The sequence below is a fragment of the Lolium rigidum genome, chromosome 6, assembly GCF_022539505.1.
Source record: "Lolium rigidum isolate FL_2022 chromosome 6, APGP_CSIRO_Lrig_0.1, whole genome shotgun sequence".
NCBI classification, from domain to species: Eukaryota; Viridiplantae; Streptophyta; class Magnoliopsida; order Poales; family Poaceae; genus Lolium; species Lolium rigidum.
Genome location: NC_061513.1, coordinates 100,373,381 through 100,390,509, shown reverse-complemented (window position 1 = coordinate 100,390,509; position 17,129 = coordinate 100,373,381). Strand labels below are relative to the sequence as shown.

The 17,129-nt window shown below is 49.5% G+C and overlaps 3 protein-coding genes across 3 annotated transcripts; 2 read left to right on the top strand and 1 right to left on the bottom strand.

Moving 5' to 3' along the window:
* The first annotated feature begins 2,161 nt into the window (after nt 1-2,161).
* LOC124659760 lies at nt 2,162-4,606 on the top strand. The gene has a single exon (XM_047197577.1). The coding sequence runs from the start codon at nt 2,413-2,415 to the stop codon at nt 4,045-4,047; it is 1,635 nt and encodes a 544-aa protein (XP_047053533.1). The 5' UTR covers nt 2,162-2,412; the 3' UTR covers nt 4,048-4,606.
* A 451-nt stretch (nt 4,607-5,057) lies between these two features.
* On the bottom strand, nt 5,058-8,663 carry LOC124659761 (internal alternative NAD(P)H-ubiquinone oxidoreductase A1, mitochondrial-like). The gene is made up of 8 exons (XM_047197578.1): nt 8,235-8,663; nt 7,208-7,424; nt 6,751-6,911; nt 6,600-6,665; nt 6,293-6,456; nt 5,992-6,106; nt 5,508-5,687; nt 5,058-5,420 (listed from the first exon to the last, which is right to left on the bottom strand). Exons 1-8 carry the CDS (start codon nt 8,661-8,663, stop codon nt 5,268-5,270), a joined length of 1,485 nt encoding a protein of 494 aa, XP_047053534.1. The 3' UTR covers nt 5,058-5,267.
* A 2,567-nt stretch (nt 8,664-11,230) lies between these two features.
* LOC124659327 (UPF0051 protein slr0074-like) lies at nt 11,231-14,802 on the top strand. The gene is made up of 2 exons (XM_047197236.1): nt 11,231-12,663; nt 14,178-14,802. The coding sequence occupies exons 1-2, from the start codon at nt 11,260-11,262 to the stop codon at nt 14,394-14,396; spliced, it is 1,623 nt and encodes a 540-aa protein (XP_047053192.1). The 5' UTR covers nt 11,231-11,259; the 3' UTR covers nt 14,397-14,802.
* The last annotated feature ends 2,327 nt before the right edge of the window (nt 14,803-17,129 follow it).

Below are 17,129 nucleotides of genomic sequence, written 5' to 3'. Positions count from 1 at the left end.
GACCTAGACGATCTCTGTTGATACTTTGGCAGTAGCAGCTTTGTGGGCTCCAACGGTTGCCAACAGCGACATAGTACTGTAAGCTAGCACCTGGAACCTAAATTGCTAAGTGACCGTATTGGAAGTTGGCTGTGTGCTACATATTCTTTTTGTAGCAGGTGCATCCACTTCCTGGATGAGATGTTTGGCCAGATTTGCTTTCCCCTGTAACAAGAATTTCCAACTGAATTGATGAGTTCAGCATAATACATGTACTGTACCCTGCTCGTAGACTGATCGATGCCGACTGTTCTCAGTTCATAGATGTTAGTTGGCGGATGCTCGTTCAGAATAGGAAATTAATTGTTCAACGCTAGAGCGAGCTGAACCTCATGTCTCACATGATTACATATGCTAGCAGTAGCTTAGGGTTCTCCCTTTGTGTTAAGTCTGATAGGAATCTAGGAGCTAAACTGGTAGTTTTATACACTTGTTAATACACAAACTTAAATTGCTTTATTACTAGAGCACACGAGCCTTGAGCAATATTAGAGAAACTAGTAGAGTGTGTGGTGCATTATTATTTGGTAACTTGAGATCTGCACAACCCCTATTAGTATTTGTTCAGTAGACCATATTCCAGGTTTTGAATAGTCCAACCAGTGATATCGACGGAGTTCTGCTGATGCATTTCAATAGTGAGTGAATTATAGTTTGGCTTGAATCTCGGTCTCATGTTGCCGATGTGATTGTTTTCGACAACTACACTGTAACCTATGTTTGGATTTAATATGTCCTTCCCCTCAAGAAAGAAAAAGTTTGCAGATTAAGAACATGTTCTGTCCCTTTGTTCAGTTATTTCTTTTCTCAAAAAATAATAATACCTTTTTTGTCCATGTTAGTACTTTTTGGTGTAACGGATTTGAGAATTTATGGATCGCATTAGGAAGAGAGAGGGGAGCAGCAGCAGGAGGAGGAGGAGGAGGGGAGGATGATGATATGATGCTATTTGTTTTACCAATGCTGCATCTGTTGGCCGCGAGCCGAAATGGCGTAGGAAGGTAATATTTTCTTCTTATTTTCGTTGGTAAGAACCTGGTTGTTGTCTGTATGTAGATAAATTTTAATGGTATGCTATTTTGCTAGTCAACTTTAGATGTCGGTATGTCTGTTTTGGGATTTTAAATTCCAGGTGGAATAGATGCTATGTTGTAGCCTGTCTTGTTATTTAGGAACCGGGAATGCCTTCTTATTTGCTATTTAGGAGCCGGTTTGATGCAGAGATGTTTTTTTTCTTGATTTTGTGATAAAGTGGGAAGATGAATGCTATACTATGGACTCAATGAGCCAAGGAATTTGTGTGAGTTACTTCAAATCTATACAAAATGCCTAGAAGATTTGGCAACAACTTTTGTATTTGTCCTTGCATTCTGCAATACTAGCCTTATCTAGTAAAATCACTGATCTAAGAACTTCATATTCCACGGTACATGTGCTACTAGCTAATTATATACTCCAATTTTTTCAGGTTTTCAAATACTTGAAACCTTCATTGCCTGTAGCGGTGTCGCCAGCGTCAGTAACGTGTTTGCCCGTCGCCAGCGCCAGCACCGTGTTTGCCCGTCGCTAGCGCCAGTACCGTGTTTGTCCGTCGCCGGCTACGAGAAATTGAACAGAAGATGCATGGAATTGTAAAGTATATGTTGTGCGTGTGTGTGATGATGAAGTGTTTAAATTTACTGCATCTTAAGGAAAATAGAAGTGTAATTTTGTACGCTGATGAATTAGTGGAAAAGCACAGTAATAATTCATGCATGGTAGTGTGCGATTCTCTACCTTTTCCTGTGAAACCAACCGTATAAGCCTAGCTTTTCCTGTGAAACCAACCGTACAAGCCTAACTTGAGCAGGAATTAACCGAACGGCACAAAAGTAGGAGGATTGTGCAGAAGGTATTAGTGGGGGTATGGGTGGTCGGTGCGGGTTCACCCAATTACTCGAGCGATTCAATACACCAGGGTATTCGCCCCGCTGTAACCGAACGAGGCCTAAGCGGGTTGTAACCAGCTGTCTTACCTGATGCAGCATCATGTTCTTCCGCGATACGCAATACAAAACAGGCAATTCATCCGCACCGCTTTGCTGCCCCCATTTCCGTCCCCTCCTCCCCATCTCCATCCGCGCCTCTGCCTAGCCTCCCCACCTCCGGCGCCGCCGCGTCCTTCCACCGCCACCGCCACCGCCATCCAATCCTCTCGAACAGCACCGGAGCGGGGGCTTCACCTCAGCTGCTCCATCCATGATGAGCTGCCCCCTTGCTCCGCCCCAGCGCCCCAACATAGGGTTCGCCTCTGGCGGCGCTCTGCCATGGTAAGCTGGGGAGGACGCGACCCGGTGTTACCTGGAGGAAGCGGGGCTGGGGTCTCGCCGGCGGATGGACGCCGATGAGGCTGCGGGAAGTAGCAGGAGGATGGATCTGAACCTATACCTCGGCCTCCCGCTCGCCCCGCGCCCGCGCCGCTCCGACCTCGGCTCCGACCTCGCCCTCAGCACCCCGATGCCCTCTTCGCCCTCCTCCTCCGCCGCCTCCGTCGACGCTCCTCCGCCGCCGGGGCCCCCGTACTCCCCGTCCCGTGTTGACCTTTCTCCTCCACCACCGGAGGCATACTCCTCGTTCCATCTCGAGGAACCGCACCTACAGTACGTGCCGCCGCCTCCGGCGCCGGTCATCCACGGCCCCCAGGACGACCACGGATTCGGCTTCCATCCCCCGCCGCCGCTGGTGCGAGCCAGCGAACTGCTGGGCTGGGAGGACCGCCCGTCTTCATCGACGGCCTCCTCCTCCTTCCTACCTGACGTTGCCACAAGGTACAGGCGGCTGCTCGAGCAGACAGGGAGCCGATGGCTCCGCACAAGGCGGTTTAGATCGGACCTTCCGCCGCTAGGCTCTGAGGCTCAGCCTTCAGCCTATGACACAGCAGTGCCGGTGGCGCCGCATCACGAGCCAGCGAATGATACTGTTGGGGACAATAAGGTAGCCGGCAGTGGAGCTGAAGCAGGTGCCTCCGAGGAGCCGGAGGAGCGGGGCAAGAGCACTGCCACATTTGAGTGCAACATATGCTTCGAGATGGCCGGAGAGCCGGTGGTCACCTCTTGTGGCCATCTCTTCTGCTGGCCTTGCTTGTACCAATGGCTTAATGTTTACTCCAACCACAAGGAGTGCCCAGTCTGCAAAGGCGAGGTGACGGAGGCGAACATCACTCCTATCTATGGGAGAGGGAATTCCAGTTCAGATGCAGAGAAGGCTGTGGAAGAAGGTAAGCAGCCAGGTCCTGCAATCCCACCAAGGCCACATGGAAATCGGCTTGAGAGTTTTAGGCAGCAGTTTCAGCACTTGCGTCCGATGTCAAGAAGGCTCGGTGACGCCCATGGGATACTGTCATCATGGAGGCGCCTTCTCGATCAGCAGATTATGAGTAGTGTGAGTAGATTTGAAGGCCCACCTGAACCAGCTGCGAATGAAGCAGGCGATATTGCTCAACACACGAGTCGCCTAAGTAGATTGGCCAACAGGATGAGAGCAAGACGGTTGCAGGGTGAGTTGGATAACCCTCCTGATGCTGGCTCCATTGCCCCCGATAGTGGTTTGCTTGGAAATAATGCACCAGATGCACCCAGACAGCATTTACCAGAAGGAATTGATTTGCTGCAACGACTTACTCTTATTGGCATTGCAAATACAGAAAGGTTGGCTACTGCTATGAATGACCTGAGAAGAATAGCTGCACCTAGTCAATACGGAGCATCTGCTTCGTCATCAAACCCTTTGAATCCTGAGGCACCACTTGAGAGAACTCATGTTGGTGCAGTACCCTCTACAGACCAAGCATCTAATTCGAGCACCATTGCAGTGATACAGGGGGACACAGCTATTTCTGAGACAGCGGGAGAGCCTAGTAATGCAGGGTCTTCCAGAACCCTCAGGAGAAGGGGGAGAAGCAATGCCTTGGCCTCTTTAGATGTGGATGGTGGTCCTCCACAGCGCAACAAGAGGCGGAGAATGAACTGAACCTTCTTGGCTGTGGTGTTTATAGCTGCACCTTAGTCAATACAGAGCATCTGCTTCATTGCCAAACCCTTTGAATCCGGAGGCAACAGTTGACAGAAATCATGTTGGTGCAGTACCCTCTCTCTACATACGAAGCATCTAACTCGAGCACCATTGCAGTGATACAGGGCTTTGAGATCACTGAGGAAAAAGGGGAGAAGCAATGCTTTGGCTTCTTCAGGTGTGTACGGTGGTCCCGCAGCGCAACAAGAGGCGGAGGATGAACTGAACCTTCTGGTTGTGGTGTTTCTTTGAACTTCATAATGTGCTTCACTGATTTCAGTTGTTGCATTTCGTTTCTGTGGGCAGGATCTGCTATGTTGTAGTGTAACAGTGTTTCTTATCCATTTGTTTACTAGACAATAGTACCACCAAAATGGTTGCGTAATTCCTCTGAAGCATGTACCTCTTTAATCTATTCCTAAGTTGTTGGTCAAACCAAATGTGGATGAAACTAGACAGTTGTTGTTGGATGATAATTTTACTGTTTATAAACTGGATGCCGAAGCATGCAATGACATTTCTGTGGTCTACTTCTAATTCAAAAAAGGTCTTGGAGATGAGGTTATGTATAGTTGAGTTTGAGTACCCAGGAAATGGATTTATGCAAATGTTGCACTTGTTGCTTGAGAAGGTAAGCCTGTTGTATTATGCTCATTTACCATCTAATAGTATAAGTTTACAAGCCAACAGTCATTTACCCCATGAACTAACTGTCTGACGTTTTTCATTAAGCAAAGGAGGAACAGTAAGTGTTCTTTTCTGAGAGCAAGTTCAGCAGTATCCTATGCATTGTAGAGTGACCAACATCAGTAAACTTGGAACAAAGCTCTCTACCAATATCATTCTTTCCGATATTAGTTGTGGATTCTCTTGGTTTTGCATTTATTCAGTTGATGAAGTTAGGAATTTCCTCAGTCAACTTCCTTGGGCTGATCTCAATCCTGAGCCAGAAACTATAGTTCCATACGTATTTATACCCTCATCTCATTTATTTAGAATTTACATGAATAAAAATGTGCATTCGCACCTCACGTAGTTGAAAAGTCCGAAAGGATAAAGAGGAGCAAAATGAGGAACCAAAAGCAGAGGGACAAGGCTATGGTGGCCTATGTTTCATTTAGGCTCGGGGCGTATCTATTTTATAGAGTTCAGATCCCAGAGATCTACAGATAGATACTCTAGATACGGCTTATGTCACGGCCAAATATCATCGTGGTCAGCCAATTGATAGCCACGTAGAGCCTATTCCTCCAGCTGACAACACGAGTCAGGTATGCTGAGCGCCAGATGAACCAGCTTGCAAATCCTGCAATGGACACCCCTTTGGAGTCCTGCAGATAGATAAATATAAAAAACCAGTTAGCTCCAGAGCGGCTACTGAACTGTATAAGTTCATGAAGAATGGGACAGCAACCAACCTTGCTTTGCCTCAAGTCAACTAGAGCTTTGTACCTTCCAACAGTTGCCATACTCCCCATATGTTTATACACAAACTTAGGACCTAGATCGACTTCGACGCTTGAGTTTGCATGCCCTCCTCCAGCTTTCAATACATGGTTGAGCAGGACAGCGAGGTACTTGCCTTGTCGTTCCGCAACCTATTCAGGAGTAAAAGTAGAATATGATATACTCCTACATAATATAGCCAAACGACAGGCCTTTCTTCTGAAGGAACAAAATCATGGAATATGGATCTATTTGAAGCAACATCATAGCATTGCAAAGAGATAATTTTGATAGGATGTACACCCATCTGTTTAAATTTATCTTACACTATATTTCTAATCCACTCAACTCTATCGCACATCAGGAAACATTGCATATGCCAAAATATTTTGAGATAAAAGCTTGAAAAAATGCTCTCATATTCTTGAATTGCGTCAAGATAGTTTGTGAAATTACCTGAGCCAAAGCCGGGAGAACTTCCTTGCCTGTGCTTTCAAGGAAACCACTGCAATCACCAATAGCGAACACATCTGGAACTGAAGGAACACGTAGCCACTCATCTACACCGATCCTGCAAGGCATAATCTAATAAAAATCCTAGACCTAGACATGAACCAATAGGTTCGCCTCAGTATTTTAGGTATGCCAAGAGGATTTATTTCATGCATCTGGTACAAAGCCTCCTTATTTGAGTACTGCAATAAATTTAGAAATAAACTATACAAATTAATTATATGGTCATACCAATCAGTTATACCTTCCACCTGCTGACTTAGGAAACGGCAATGACTTAACAAACGATGAAGCACCAACTCCAGTAGACCATACCAACAAACCATAAGGAACCTCCTCTCCATTGTCCAGGATTAATTTGTCAGGCTGTACATCCTTCACAATTCCTCTTACAAGCTTGACACCTGACTGGTGGATGAACAAACAAGGGAAGGTTATATTATGCTCCAAATAATATGAGAGAATGATACAGACTATTATATATCAGACTGTGCCTGCATGCTTTATTTGGATTTTACTTTGATGATGGATACCGGACAAATAGTACTGACCTTAACTAGTTGGTTTATAGCATATTGTCTGAGGCGAACATCGAAGGATGACAATATCTCATTTGCCTGAAATGAAAGCCAAATACCAGCTTTAAGTGTGTCCCAAATTCGAGAAGAGTGGGGATCAAATTAGAAAGTCTACAGCTGAAACCTCAATTAGGGTCACATGGACATAATCTTTCACATGTGCGTAACGTTGTTTCACATCTCTGGTGATGAAATCACTAAGTTCCCCACTAAACTCAACCCCTGTTGGACCACCTCCAACAACAACACAATGCAATAGTCTGCGTTTTTCTTTCTCTGATATTCCTGTTAATCAAACAACACAAATCTATTAGTGATAATCAAAGGGGTATAACATTAAGTTTGAGGACAGAAGGTATATTCTGGCAATGAAAGGATATGAGACATGAAATAGATTTATCCTAAATGCATAGACCAAAAAGTATATGCAGCTGCATCCAGTTGAGTTATGTAAAAAATCATGATTATCTGGAGACAAACAATGGGTGCAAGTAATAAACTGACAACTTTGTGCCAGCGAATGGAGATTAGAAACACACGATATCAAAGAATTAATACAAAATATTGAGCTACTCCCATACCAGGCACATCAGACAGCATCAGATTAAGAAGGAGCTTTCTGCGTATCTCTTGAGCATGGTGAACTTCCCGCAGAAAGGTTGCATGCTCAGTAACACCCTTTATTCCGAAAGTCGATGCCTCGGCTCCACATCCAAAGACCAACTTGTCGTAGGAAACCTTGAATTTCCATGGCTCCAAAGTATCTTTTTCACCTTCAGTAACTGTCTCACATTCAATCTGAAGCCAAACGAGCCTGAATAAATGGATGGAAAAAATGTGCAGAAGAAACACGTATGTTGTTTCTGGGAAATTCATTTAATATCCCTAATCTCTCAAAGTAAATGTGTTGATGCTCAAAATTGTGAAGGATCATTCCATCTTTTTTTGGGTAGAGGCAACTTATCATATAGTGATACAGCTGCTCAGCAGGGTTAGTCACCGTGGCATACAGCAGAGGCAGGAACTGCCTAAGCTGCATAGCGAATCTTCTCTTAGTCTGACTATCTGAACAAGCAAAGGCTGTAAAGCTACTCCCATATTGTTTCCATTACTCAATACTATACTGCATGAACTAGCCAAATGCTATGGAAGTCTTATGTGCATACAGAGAGTATGTCAAACAGAAGGCCTGTCTTGTGATGAATGGATATACACAAGTCTGCATTTCCCTCGGACTACTTTTCCTGTATACAGTTTTTGCGCAAGGGAAATGAAATTCAAAGCTGGCACAGGTAGAAAAGTATCCATAAGTCAGGTGGGAGCAGCTGGTGATAGCTTTCCAATTGCATTAGCACAGAGCAGGACCCTACAAACTACAAAGGCTAACGGACCATGTCTATTTTCGTAAAGCCATGATTCCTCCTTTCAACTATCCAAAAAGGTCACCCAGACATGCTTACGCACGGCAGAACAAGTCAAGCGCAATTTGCACACGGAGGTAGTATATGCCTTTCCCGAATCTGGGGGACACACATTTCTGTAAAAGCGACGCCACCGTTTGACAAGATCAACATGCGGTTCGACCCGGAAATGCGGGAGGTCACTCACCGTGTGGGCTTCGGGGTCGACCCCGGTGCACCGTGCGAGGAGGAAGTATGAGCCGGGGGAGCTGGATACGGCGGGCTGGATGCGCGCGAGCGGCTCGGCGACGGAGCGGAACTCGAGCGTGCCGACGCAGGTGGAGGCGAGCAGCGGCGTGAAGACCATGTGGTTGCGCGGGGAGACGCAGACGACGTCGTAGCCGCCGGTGTCGAGGTCCTTCATGAGGCGCGACCCCGCCCACCCCGTCCCGAGCACCACCACCCGCGCCTTCTCCCCCTTGCCCGTCGGGCCCAGCCCCGCGAGGCCCTGCCCCGCCGCGGCGGCGGCGGAGGAGAACGGCGAGCACGGGGCGCGGTGGTGGTAGAACGCGGTGGCGGGCGCGGGCGGCGCGCGCGAGATGCGGGAGAGCGAACGGAGCAGTGAGGAGGCGGCCATGGCGCGACGTGGGACGAGATGCGAATGCTCAGGGGAAGCCGGGCGGGGAGTGAGGCGAGTTAACGGGGGCGGTTGGTTGGGCCCGCGCGGGCGTGGCGGGCGGGGTGAGCCGCCGGGTTGGCTATCCATTCGATCCGCTGCCGGGTGACGTCGGATCGCATCTGGATGGCCCGAGAATCTCTAGCAGATCCCCAAATGCAGCTATCCAGGCCACCCAAACCGTATATATGGATTGAAATTTGGACGCGCAGATCAGAAACAGAAACGGCATAACAAACTGCATAATTTAAAAATTGGTTCGCCCAGAATTTGTTCGTTACACATAGGGGAGATGAAACAGCGGAGCCTAATGTTCTACTTTTCTAGGTTCTAGGTTAATGGCGCCGCCGCGGCCGGTAACAAAATAGAGCTCAATGGGGAGCTTCGTGACGCGGTGACGAAGCTGGCAGGATCAGTCGCTGTCGAGCTCGCTGTAGCAGGTGTCCTGCGTCGCCAGCTCGCTGAGCCACTTCGCCTTCTTCTCGGCGTCGTGGCGGCTCTTCTCTCACCGTGCCTAGGGCCGCGTCGGGGACGAAATCACCGGCCATCAGCGTGGGGACAGCCAGATCGAGCTTCGCGGTGAGGGCGGGGATGTCGTTGTCCTCCGCGTAGTCGCCAGGTTCGAACCGCGACAACTAGGCGGAGGCGCTTGAGCTGGATTCCTCGGTGAAGGCGAGGCGACGCGGCGCGCTGGAGCTCGAAGCCTCCAGGTCGCAGGAGCTCGAGCGGCGCGGCGGCGGATCCCGCGACCTCGACGCCTCTAGGTCGTGGTAGTACTGCGACTTGCGGCGCGTTCGTGCGGCGACTTCAGCCCGTGGTGGAGGAAGCGGTACGATCCGCGTATGCGGGTGGCGTCGGAGGCCCAACGCTGGTGCTCGAGCTCCTCAGCGGTGAGCTTGTGCGTGGATCCAGCACCGCCCACCCCCCTCCATCGCGGCCTCCTCGACCTCCGCGGACACCATGGCGCTTGCGGGCGCGAGGGGAACGAAAGCAGCGGCTGGATTGCTCGTCGACGGGAGCGGAAGGGGGCGAAGAGATGGATGGGGTTTGATCCTATCCATGACCACCGAACGCGATATATAGCTACGTGATTGGGCTGCAGTGTGAAAAAATTATCCGGGCCAGACCACCGATGCAGGAATGCTCAATCAACAGGAGAAATGAGCGCTCATTTCCCCCCTTTCCCCCTCTAGACAGTGAACAGTAGTTGAGAGGCTCCTCAAGCCATCCGGGCCGATCCTGACCCCTCTCCGGCGGCTCTGCCGGCCGGAGATGGCGAGGGAAAGGCGCCGGCGTAGTTGTAGATAGGTCTAGTAGTCCCGTAGTGGAGTCTTGGAGTAGATCACCAGCTCTCCCCCGTCAGATCTGGTGTATCCTGCTGTTGGGCGGTGCGGCGGCGTGGCTCCGGTGGCGAGGGCGACGGCTGCTGCGCGACACCAGCGCATGCATCTCGGCAAATAAGGCGGTCTGGAGCTCGAGCTTCTCGATGTGCTGGCGCAGCATCGGAAAGCAGATCACGGCGGATCTTTGCTCGCGTCCATGGTGGGCGTAGCGGAGTGGCCGCGGCGAGCTCGGTCAATAAGCGCTGGCTCCGGCAGCTACAACTCCTTCTCCTTGGTGTCCTCTTGGCCGGCCGTGGCGGCGAGGGACAGGGCACCGACGGCGACAAGGAGTCCGTGGAGGCCGGCAAGACTTGTGCTGCTACCTCGAGCTATCACACGGTGACCACGAGATGGTCATCGATCTTGGATGCCCACGATTGGCATCAGTCAACGCAGGAGAAGCGTCGCAGCAACCTCCTTCGGAGGCCTCCTTCGGAGGCCTCCTTCTGATGATGCGACGGCGACGCCTGGCACCGGCCTTCTCCCAAGTGGCCATGTCCCCGGTGAGGATGCTGGTGGTCGCCGGCGCAGTTCATCCCCCTGTAGCGGTCTGGTAGAGGGACCTGATTGCTTTTCTGCAATACTTTTAGAGGTCCTCTTTGCAAAATCTAGGGACTTGTGTGTAATCTTCCTTTTCTTGGGGTCCCATATTGTAACTTGTACCACCGCTTTGACTAATGCAGCATAGTCTTGCCTTTAAAAAAAAAAAGACCACCGATGCGGTGTCTAGCGTGAAAAAAACCCGGCCGAAAACACCGATGCGGTGTCTCTTAGAGAAGGCCGGGCCGGAGGCCGCTTCGCCGTCGCGTTTGCGGTGGAAAAAATTGGACGATTTGGACCAACAATAGAAGATGATCACGACATTTTTTTTAGTTTTCTCTCGGAAAGCCACGTGTCACGAACCACATCCGGTGCCGTGCTCCGCCGCTCGGCCGCCACACGACTCTCCGCCCTACCGCACAGCGCTGTCTGGACCTAGTTCGCCAACGCCGTCGCCACGCACCCTCATCCAGGGGCCGGCCGCCGCGTGCGCACCATACGCCTGTTCCACGGCTGCCCTGCCCTCTCCCTGTCAACAACTCCCCTCGTTTCTCTCTCATCTCACGGTCTCCTCTCCTCCTCTCATCCCATCCCTCCCAAATTCGCTTCCGCCTCTCCGCCGGGCCGCCCGCACCATGGCCGCCTCCACCTCCCTCTTCGCCCCCGGCGCCCTCACCGCCGCCAAGCTCACCGTCGCGCACCCACCCAGCGCCTCCCGCCGCCGCGTGGGCGCGCGCCGCGGCCGCCTCTCGGTCGTCGCCGTGCAGACGGGCCCACAGAAGCCCTCCCCGTCCCCGTCCCCCTCACCCGCCGCGGCCGACGAGGCCGAGGCCCTGCAGAACCTCCTCAAGCGGGAGTACAAGTACGGCTTCGTGTCGGACTTCGAGTCCTTCTCCATCCCCAAGGGCCTCTCGGAGGCCACCGTCCGCCGCATCTCGGAGCTCAAGGCGGAGCCCGCCTGGATGCTGGACTTCCGCCTGGCGGCCTACCGCCGGTTCCTCACCATGGCGGAGCCCGTCTGGAGCGACAACGTCTACACCCCCGTCGACCTGCAGTCCCTCTGCTTCTACTCCGCCCCCAAGGCCAAGCCCAAGCTCAACAGCCTCGACGAGGTGGACCCGGAGCTGCTCCGCACCTTCGACCGCCTCGGCATCCCGCTCGGCGAGCAGAAGCGCCTCTCCAACGTCGCCGTCGACGCCGTCATCGACTCCACCTCCATCGCCACCACCCACCGCGAGGCGCTCATGGCCAAGGGCGTCATCTTCTGCTCCATCTCCGAGGCCGTCCGCGAGTACCCTCACCTTATCAAACGCTACCTCGGCACCGTCGTCCCCCCCGGGGACAACTACTACGCGGCCCTCAACTCCGCGGTCTTCAGCGACGGCTCCTTCTGCTACGTGCCCAAGGACACCGTCTGCCCCATGGAGATCTCCACCTACTTCAGGATCAACGACAAGGAGACCGGCCAGTTCGAGCGGACCCTCATCGTGGCCGACGAGAGGAGCACGGTTAGCTACTTGGAAGGATGTACCGCTCCGGCCTACGACAACAACCAGCTCCACGCGGCCGTGGTGGAGCTCGTGTGCGAGGAGGCGGCCGAGATCAAGTACTCCACCGTGCAGAACTGGTACGCGGGCGACGAGGAGGGGAAAGGGGGCATTTACAATTTTGTCACCAAGAGAGGCCGCTGCAAGGGCCGTGGCTCGAAGATCTCGTGGACGCAGGTTGAAACTGGGTCGGCCATCACCTGGAAGTACCCGAGTGTGGAGCTTGTTGGGGATGACACCGTTGGGGAGTTCTACTCGGTGGCGCTGACGAAGGATTACCAGCAGGCGGATACAGGGACCAAGATGATCCACAAGGGGAAGAACTCACGCAGCAGGATCATATCCAAGGGTATTTCGGCTGGGAAGTCGAGGAATTGCTACCGGGGCCTGGTTCAGATGAATTCTGGTGCGGAGAATGCTTACAATTCTTCGCAGTGTGATTCGTTGCTCATTGGGGATAACGCTGCCGCCAACACCTACCCCACTATTCAGGTAACCTGCTCTTCCTTCCTCTTCTTCCTTGCATGTTTATTATTGTTCTGGGTTTCACACACTGGACATAACTCAAGATGTGGCCTCTGCCTGTGCTTAATTTGTAGATAGTTACTGTTCTTGCAATAGTGGTGAAGCACATATATATATTTCACATCTGTGGCACCTATACGTATATCAATATATTTTGAGACAAAAATATGCTGATATAAGACGGGATTTAAGGAGTTTGAGGGTACAATTTGCTATGGCGTGGTAAGGCAGGAACGCCAATAATAGCTTGGGCTTAGCCTGTGTGCGATAGAACAGCCTCACGTGTGCACATCTGTTAAGGCATATATGATAGGGCATGCTTGGATATAGAGATAGTCTTGAGAGAAGTATTTGTGTTGGATACAGTTGGGCTGTTCAAAATACCAAGTCTCCAACTCAATTTATAAGATAAGAGTTATCGTTCGGTGAGGAGTGTTTTGATCAAGGGTTAATTGGATCTATGCAAGCAATTAATAATCACTAGTTCAACGAAATCTCAGAGCCTCACTAGCATAAGCCTTGCAGTGCCTAGGCGAGAGAATCCCCTACTCTTGGTCAGGCCCTTACCTAGGCCGAACCATAACAATTCCTAAGTTACAGTTATATTATCTTCACCTAAGTTCCATTGACATTCAAGATAAATGGTACTCCTTCATCTGAAGTAGTATGAATTGAGCTTCGACATATACTAAAACTAAGAAGGTATCGGATCATTGGTATAATATGTTTTCCATAACCTTATAAAATATCCTGCCATTTAGAAGTTGCCATTATAATAACTTAATAAGGGAAGAAAATGTGAAAAGGTGGGAATTCTTGCAGCGACTGAGGCGGAGGGGAACTTTACTTTAGTATAACAATGGATACAAGTTATATCAGAAGATTTATGTGCCATTATGAGCCTTGTAATCGAGACAAGTTTATGTTAGTTCAACACTGCATTTCTTGGTGTTCCCCCTCGCACTTTTTTTCATTCTTTTTAGGTATATACGATAAGCAAATAGTTATCTTTCATTATGTTCATGAAAAGATACATCTATTGAGAACCTTATATCATCTTTGCTAATATACCTATGTGGCCGCGATAAATTGTTCAATATTATGCATTCTTGCGACACCGCCTTCATACTTTGTGTAGTGTTCTTAACTATAAATTGTTACACCATCCTGGTCTCTTGCAATTGCATTGTCGTGGGGCGTGCATTATCATCTTTATGCCTACATATGCAAGCAATTGCATAAGCTGCATGCATACAACGGTTAAGAACTTATGGGTAACCAGTGTGCTCAGTGCGTCCAGTACTGTGTATACATGATGTCCGGTCTTAACAAAATTCCTTCTTACAAGCAGTTCTATTTTCTTCACTAAACTCCTTGTGCAGTTATCTATCTTTTTACGAACCAGGTTACCCCTTTATTTGAATAGTAGGTTAACAGAAAAACACATTTGTTTAATCATGTTAACCTGATCCTGGTAACAGGTGGGTTGCACCAGTGGCCGTGTTGAGCATGAGGCGAGCACTTCTAAAATTGGGGAGGACCAGCTATTTTATTTCCAGCAAAGAGGGATAGACCATGAAAAGGCCGTTGCAGCCATGATCGGTGGATTCTGCAGAGCTGTTTTTGAGCACCTTCCTTACGAGTTCGCCCAGGAGGTAGATGCGCTTATGAACCTGAAGCTTGAGGGATCAGTTGGCTAAGTTGTTGGCTCAAAAAGTCCGAATATCACACGATAATTATCTACAAATCATATGATGATTATCTAGAAACTCCATATGTACAGCGGTATGAGGAATCAAGGACTGAGAATAATAAATTACATGATAAATGGGTTTCTCATAGCTCGTCTGCCTGTCAAGGTGCCATGACAGCAAAGAGAAACCGTGATGCTTCTCTTCTGTTTGTCCATTTTTGTTTCTGGTTCTTCTGCTGTAAAGGAGCTCATGTTGGGATGCCTATACAAGACAAAGAAACTGTGATCTTTACATTGGGATTCTGGAGAGGCATCAACTTATGTATGTGCAACTTGAATTCTATGAAACATATTTCTGATGGGAACATCTTATGGAGGATATGTTCGATTCAATGAATGGAAAACATTGCATATGTGGCTTGGTCGGTGTCAGTTTATTAGAGATAACTGTATTCTTATTTTCAGTTTGCCTGTTGTGATGATGAATTGCGTGATGGTATTATCTTATTCCCTTCAAATAAGAAGGACGATGATGATGAGTGAGCATTTGGTGCACATGAGCACCAGTGCTCTCAGTTTTTTAAATATTAAAAAAATTATATATATGTGTTCTAAAAAATCATCACATTTATTCTATGAATACATATATATGTTCCGAATACTCGTGAGAAGTTTTGGTAAAAGTTGCATTGTATTTTGAGCTACAGGAAAAAAACAAATTTGTGGCTACGTATAGGGGCGTATATTTGTCAGAAATTTGTCTTTTTTATATAGCTCAAAATATAACATATTTTTCTCCGAAAATTCCACCGTATCTTCGAAATGTTTATATGTATGTAGGTATTTAATTTCAATTTTTTGAAATACAAATAATATGATTTTATAGTACCAGAAGACACTTTTCGGATGATGCATTAATCTTGGGGTTAGCCGATTTGGAAAACAGACTCCCAACCACGGGCCTCCAAATTTGTTTTTTCCGCCAGCAAGTCTCAACTCTTCATCCAGCGCCTCCAGCCTAAACCCAATCTACAAGTCTCAACTCTTCATCCAGCGCCCCAGCCTAAACCCAATCTACAGGGAGGTTAGCGGGGGCGCCGGCGTGGCGAGAAAACGCCGCGGGCTAACCCTGTTGGCGAGCAGAGCCAAAAAGACATAAATATTTTCCTTCTTTTCGCCCCGCGACCACTGTCGCCGCCGCGACGGTTCATTGCCGCCGGTAGGAACCCACTCCGCCGCTGCAATCCCTCGCCACCTCGCCAGCCCTTCCCACCGTTGCCGTTCACCCGCTCCCGCCACCACTGCTACCTCATCCCACCGCGCTCTCACCTTGCACGTGTGGTGTTCCGCTATTTGCCAAGGCGATGGACTCGGACGACGAGGACGTCATGGCTGCGCTCATGGACGAGGAGCTCGCTGTCGCGGCTGCTACCAGGGACGCCGCTCGAGACGACGAACATCTGGCGATCCTCGTCTCCCTCTTGGCCATGATTGCCAAGGAGGACCAGCCAACCATTGGTGGCTCCGTGCCGAGGAAGGCAGATGATGGAAGGCTACTGCATGCTCTACGCCGACTACTTCGCTGACGATCCATTGCATGACGATACCATATTCCGTCGTCGTTTCCGGATGAGTAGGAAGCTCTTTCTGAAGATAGTCGAGAATTTGAGGGAGATCAACTACTTCAAATTGAAAAGAGATGCTGTCGGTGAGCTTGGTTTCTCGACAATTCAGAAATGCACGGTGGCTCTTCAGGTGCTTTCCTATGAAATTACAGGCGATACACAAGATGAATATTTGCGCATGGCAGAGTCCACGACCATTGATTGCATGTATAGATTCTGCAGGGCAATTGTGGCGGTGTTTGGAAAAAACCTATTTGCGCACACCCAATGCGGCAGACACAACTCGTATCTTGGCACAAAATGCAGAGAGAAGTTTTTCTGGGATGCTTGGTAGCATCGACTGTATGCACCGGGCATGAAAGAACTGTCCATTTGCACACCGGGGCATGTATAACACAAGGGTGCATGCAGTGTGGTGCTTGAGGCAGTGGCTGACCAGGACCTGTGGATTTGGCATCCGTTCTTCGACATGGTAGGATCACACAATGACATCAATGTGTTGCAGTGCTCTGATGTATTCCAGAAGCTTGTTGATACGTCTCAAACGTATCTGTAATTTTTAGAGGCTCCATGCTTGTTTTACACCAATTCATATATGTTTTGCTCATACTTCGTTGCACTTTTATACATTTTCCGGCACTAACCTATTAACAAGATGCCACAGTGCCAGTTCCCTGTTTTCTGCTGTTTTTGTATTTCAGAAAAGTTGTACATGAAATATTCTCGGAATTGGACGAAACAAAAGCCGAAGTCAATATTTTTCCGTAACGAAGACAGAGTCCAGAGGGAAGACGAAGAGGAGCCACAGGGGGGCCAAACCATGCCTTGGCGCGGGCCCAGGCCCACCAAGGTGGCCACCGACATCGCCCCTCCGCCTATTTACTCATAATGTCGGGAAAACCCTGAATACCCGAACCTCCATCCACGAAAAGTTCCGTCGCGGCCGCCATCGCAGAGCCCATCTCAGGGGGGGAGGGTTCTGAAGCTCTTCCCGGCACCCGCCGAAGGGGAAATCATCGCCGTAGGCCTCTACATCGCCATGCCCGCCTCCGAAGTGATGCGTGAGTACTTCATCCCTGGACTATGGGTCCATAGCAGTACCTAGATGGTTGTAT